The sequence below is a fragment of the Salvelinus namaycush genome, chromosome 1, assembly GCF_016432855.1.
Source record: "Salvelinus namaycush isolate Seneca chromosome 1, SaNama_1.0, whole genome shotgun sequence".
NCBI classification, from domain to species: domain Eukaryota; kingdom Metazoa; phylum Chordata; class Actinopteri; order Salmoniformes; family Salmonidae; genus Salvelinus; species Salvelinus namaycush.
Genome location: NC_052307.1, coordinates 66,089,211 through 66,094,885, shown reverse-complemented (window position 1 = coordinate 66,094,885; position 5,675 = coordinate 66,089,211). Strand labels below are relative to the sequence as shown.

The 5,675-nt window shown below is 40.0% G+C and overlaps 1 protein-coding gene across 1 annotated transcript; it reads right to left on the bottom strand.

Moving 5' to 3' along the window:
* Window positions 1-1,504: 1,504 nt before the first annotated feature.
* Window positions 1,505-5,418, bottom strand: LOC120047684 (melanocyte-stimulating hormone receptor-like). Its single transcript, XM_038993237.1, has one exon. It carries the CDS (start codon window positions 5,061-5,063, stop codon window positions 4,044-4,046), a length of 1,020 nt encoding a protein of 339 aa, XP_038849165.1. The 5' UTR covers window positions 5,064-5,418; the 3' UTR covers window positions 1,505-4,043.
* Window positions 5,419-5,675: the final 257 nt, after the last annotated feature.

The window sequence follows — 5,675 nt, the reverse complement described above, 5'->3', positions numbered from 1 at the left end:
TGTGTCTCAGTGGGCAGCTTAACTAAAAATAAATACCTCTCCATATTTAAAATCCCTTGAAAAAATGATTTGTCAATCCCATGATAGCAAGTATACAGCTGTATAGCCTGGCTCAAAACAAACTGTCCTCCTCTCTTCCTGGTCTTGTATCAGCCAGGCTAATACAGCTGTATATAATTGTATTCTTATATTAAAAATAGTGTCTCCAAATATATTGATAACTGAAATAGAAAAAGGAAGTAATTATTATATTTCAAAATGATTTAATAATATATTAAAAGTGATTGAAGCTTTCTTTGGAGGACTTAAAAGAGCAGTGGACTGTAGGCCTAGATAGAGACCTCTCCTCTTGTCTGAGAGAGGAGGCAGTTAGACAGACGGTCAGCCCAGGTTACACTGAGGACAGAGAGCTTGTGGGCCTTTATATGGACAAGAGAGACAGATACAGTATTTCAGAGGGAACTAAATTAATTCTCACATAACCACTTGTGGCTTGAGAAAGGTTGAAATTACACTTCTGGACCAAAATAGTTTTTTATGAAAATGTTTTTTTATCCACAGGATCACATGCTGACTAAAAGAAATGAGGATTGACATCAAGAAACATTACATGATTAAGAAATGTATGACATGCAATATGTACACTGTACATACAATAACAAGAGCAATACATATTTTTTTATTAATTATGTTATTATTAGTATTGCAATAATAATAGTAATTATTAATGATCAATATTACAACAATATTATAGCAACAAATGATATGATGACAACAATAATGTTATAATTATATTGTTATCATGCGTACTATCACTGTCCTCATTACTGATGCTGTTATTAAATAATACACCATCATGAGCTGAAATAAAAAATCCCAGAAATGTTCCATACACACAAATAGCTTATTTCTCTCAAATGTTGTGCACAAATTTGTTTACATCCCTGTAAGTGAGCATTTCTCCTTTGCCAATATAATCTATCCACCTGACAGGTGTGGCATATCAAGAAGCTGATTAAACAGCAGGATCATTACACAGGTGCACCTTGTGCTGGGGACAATAAAAGACCACTTTAAAATGTGCAGTTTTGTCACACAACACAATGCCACAGATGTCTCAAGTTTTGAGGGAGCATGCAATTGGCTAACGTTGCTTTAGAGAATTTGGCAGTATGTCCAACCGGCCTCACAACTGCAGACCCCGTGTAAACACGCCAGCCCCTCCACATCTGGCCTGGGTGGTGGGTGGGCCTGGTTGACAAGTGGTTGGGCCTATGCTCTCCAAGGCTCAACTATGGCTGCACCCCTGATTGGCTGGGCCTGGCTCCCCAGTGGGTGGGCCTGGCTGGTAAGTGGGTGGGCCTATGCTCTCCAAAGCCCACCTATGGCTGCACCCCTGCCAAGTCATGTGAAATTCATAGATTAGGGCCTAATGAATTTACTTCAAATTACTGATTTCCTTATATAAACTGTAACTCAGTAAAATCTTAGAAATTGTTGCATGTTGTGTTTATGTTTTTGTTCAGTACATATAAGTACAATTTGACCATAGCAAGACCATATGTTGAAATACAGTAAAAAGTAATCAAATGTACACATTTACAACGAGATAAGTTTGAGCCTTGGTTTTGACACACAGCCATAAAATAGCATGGATTGTTTAAAGAGATGAATATTGATACCCTCGAGGCTTTTGAAAATGTTATAAATATGTTGAAACATTCAAAGTATTCAGTACATCCATAACACAATTAAAAAACATGCCTAGCCTACATTACATGGGCTACTTGTGAAATACATATTGAAATAAACATTTTGTTTCTGTCTATGCATACATTATTATTTGCATTAAAATGGTGAGGATAATCTGAAATTGTCTGATCTGTTTTAAGATTGCAATAAAACTTTTTACATGAAATCCCAAAGTTTTATTTAAATTTATAGGCCATTTTCGTCAAAGGCCTAAGTGGGCTAAGTTAGGCCTAAATCATACCGTGAAACTTCTTTGTACATACTTGGAAATTGGATGTAAACAAATAATGAGTGAATAAATAAAAATGCAACTCGCTATATAGACCAATTAGGCTATTATTGGACTTCACAATGCACTCATTTTATTTAATCAAAACGTGACAGAATGGTTTTCTTGTACAAAACAACTTCATGACTCATATTTGTGCATCTTTATTTGACTCCATACAAAGCATCAGGGCTAGTGTATATCAGTAGGTCCATGGAATTTTCTTCAACAATAGCCTCTTTCAAACAACATCCTCTTCCCAACAACATTCCGGGAAATTCTTTCCTATTTTAAATAGAACACTTGCTATATCTTATTTAAAGTATATTTCCAGTGTTGGCTATATGATTAAAGCACAAATTACTATTTGTCCTACATAGTACACTGTAAAATAATCATGTGGTTTTTATGTTAACTTACTGGTAGCCAGTTACCTCTAAATTACTTTAACAAAATGTACAGTATGTTACCGTAAATTCCAAAGCAACTTTGGTTTAACAGTACATTACTGTAAGGTTTACAGTAATGTACTGTTAAACCAAAGTTTCTTGGTGCCTGAGAAAACTGGACCCGCAGCTTTTACAGACATTGGCATCTTTGAAAAAGTTCTGTCAGTTGCTGTTGTATGGAGATGATAACTGCACAGCAAATTTGAGGGTGTTAAAATCTCAGTGTTGAGGTAAAAAGTGTTGTGAGTGTTATATCTGAGTGTTGATTCTGGTGGGGATAACACCAGTGGGATTGAAATTAAAAAACACCTGCCGTGAATAAATGAAGTTACTTGAATCACAGTGGAATCAACACTGTGTGGTGTTGTTGTTACTCGGCTGTGTTGAGTTAATTTCCGTTAACTCTCTCAGATTGAAGACATGGGAGGGGCCTCATTATTATATTTCCCAGCATGCTTTGTTGCCGGTTGCTTTTTAGAATAGTTTGTTTTAATATCTAGGCCTATGTTTCTGCATGCACCTTGGTTGATTCATTGATCTTATACTAAACAAAGATAAATAAATAAAAAATCTAAACTAATCCAATCTGTAAGTAGTTGGCCTTATTTCACCCGCTATTGAGATGGTTGTTCCATCTCAAGATGGTTAAGGAAGTCTCATTTATCAATCTTCCCTACCTTGGCAGTCATTCTAACTGCAGTTGTGGGTGTTGGATATCCAAACTGACTAGATTCCAATAGGAATTATACAACACTTTGAAAAACAGCATAATGTGACTTGCTAATGTGCCCTGTACTGGGCACAAACTTCAAATCAATGTTTACTCCATGTTGGTTCAACATAATTTAAAAAAAAGTAATGTATATGTATTAACATAAATAATAAAAATTTTATGATCAAATATTCACTTAGTCACTCACTTGGTGAAGGCTAGAAAACTAAAAGCCATCGAATGCAACAATCATGTCTTTGTCATTAACAAATACACAGAAAAATAGTAACACTGGGAAATAAATGTGCAGTCTTTACACCCTAAAGTGTTAAAATAACACTCCAAAATGAGTTACTGTAACACCAGAGGTGTTAATTCGTTAACACTGAGAAAGTGTAACAGCATCAGCCCGTATAAAGTGTTAATTTAAGTCGGAATTTGCTAGGGACCAAACACTTTCGGGGTGTTGATTTATCAACACATTTAAAAGTGTTAGTTTAACACTAGGCTATTTGAAATGGTTACATATGATTTCTAAGAAAGTGATACATTTAACACTGTGGGTGTTACAATTCTGATCACACATTTGCTGTGTATAATTAGATATAAATGCTTCAGATTATGACTCAAGTATTTATTCGACACGCAAGTATGGCATATATGTATGGCTTGGCCTGCAACATGGAAGAGGCCAGGGGTTGGTAAAAGGTCCCAAGCGTGGCTGTGCCGTTGTGTGCAATCCAACCTGAAGTCTCATAGTTTATTAACTATGTATTTCAGTTAATTCAACAGCAACGGCAGGCATTCGCTTAATAGTGCCGCAAATATCAAATAATCTTTTATTCCTGAACAAATCCTGCAGTCACGTGAACTTCCATGGAAATAGACACTCAAGTATGGAATCGCATCGAAAGGTGAGGCAGGAGCAGAAGAGCAGCTCCTTGAGTGTCTTGCGCAGCTCCTGGCTCCTATAGGCGTAGATGAGCGGGTCGATGAGCGAGTTACAGATGATGAGGATGAGGAAGAGGTTGAAGTAGCTGAAGAAGCAGGTGCAGAAGGGGGTCGTGGGGCAGGTGAGGATGAGAATAAGGTGTAGGAAGAAGGGTCCCCAGCAGAGGATGAAAACCCCTAGCAGGATAGTGAGCGTGATGGCGCCCTTCATGCTCGTGCCCTGGCGGCGAGACTTGTAGATGGCCATGATGCGCCGCGAGTGCACGTGCGCCAGGATGAACATGTGCATGTAGAGCACAGCGGTGAAGACAAGAGTGATGCAGAAGAAGGTGACGAGGCATACAATGACGGCGGTGTGCGAGTGGTAGACGATGAAAAGTATGCTGGCGGTGATGCTGGTCAGCCACACCATCGCGATGATGGTCACGGCGCGCTGCGTGGTCATGATGCTGTGGTAACGCAGCGCGTAAAAGATGGTGATATATCGATCCGCGGCGATGGTGCACAGGAAGGACAGCGACGACACCACCGAGCTGCAGTTCATGATGTCGATGACGTTGTCCAGGTGCCGCAGCATTTCAGGTGTGACAACTAGCAGCCCGTGTTCGGTGAGCAACATGACTATGGTCTCCACCACGTTGGCGACGCTGACCAGCATGTCGGAGACGGCCAGGCAGCATATGAAGTAGTACATGGGCGAGTGCAGATTGCGGTTCTTGATGATGGCCAGCACCACTAAAATGTTCTCCACCAGACTAATGAGGCCCAGCGTCAGGAACAGCTCCTGTGGAATGCGGAGCGAGCAGGTCGTAGAGTTCTGCTCCCTGGCGCTGGTGTTGTTGGTGGTGCTGTTCTCGCTGTACATGGTGAGGGTGCTCAGCTCCATGTGGTGGTGCATGATGAAGTTATGTTGAGACGTGTTGTCCATCATGTCTGCTGCTCTCTGCTGTAGTAGGCTATTGGATGAGGTGGAAAGAAAAAGCCTTAAAATATTTTCTTTGTGGTCTCTATAGTGTAACAGAATTAACAAGTTATTCTATAGACATCATATCCTATTCAACTGGGCTGTGACCGCAGGAAAAAAAAGAGCACAGAATGTGTGAGGTGAAAGTAGTTTAGCTCACGTTTACGTCGCAACCCTGAAATTGGAGTGATATTTTCCCACAAGCGGAGGTCTCCAGAACGAACTTTAACACAGAGCGAAGAGCCCAGATGCTCACAGTGGAGAATCATCCATGTGAAATCGTCTCTTTCCCAAGTAACTGTTTAGATTCAAAGGTTTATCCAACTGTATTTTGCACATAGCCCATATATGGTACTTCCAAGTGATGAGAATCCTAGTCTGAATACAGCTCCTTGGTGCTGGATCGCATGCGAGAAAATCCTGTACCATTTGGACGTCCAAATAGGCTCCAAGCAATACAAATGTGTGAACTGAGGCCTATCCAACTGAGCTCTCAGGCACACAAAGTGACAGTGTGTTCTTAAAAGGGTCCACCGCCTCTCTAACTCCTCCTTTCTCATAGCGAAAGCCAACCGCATG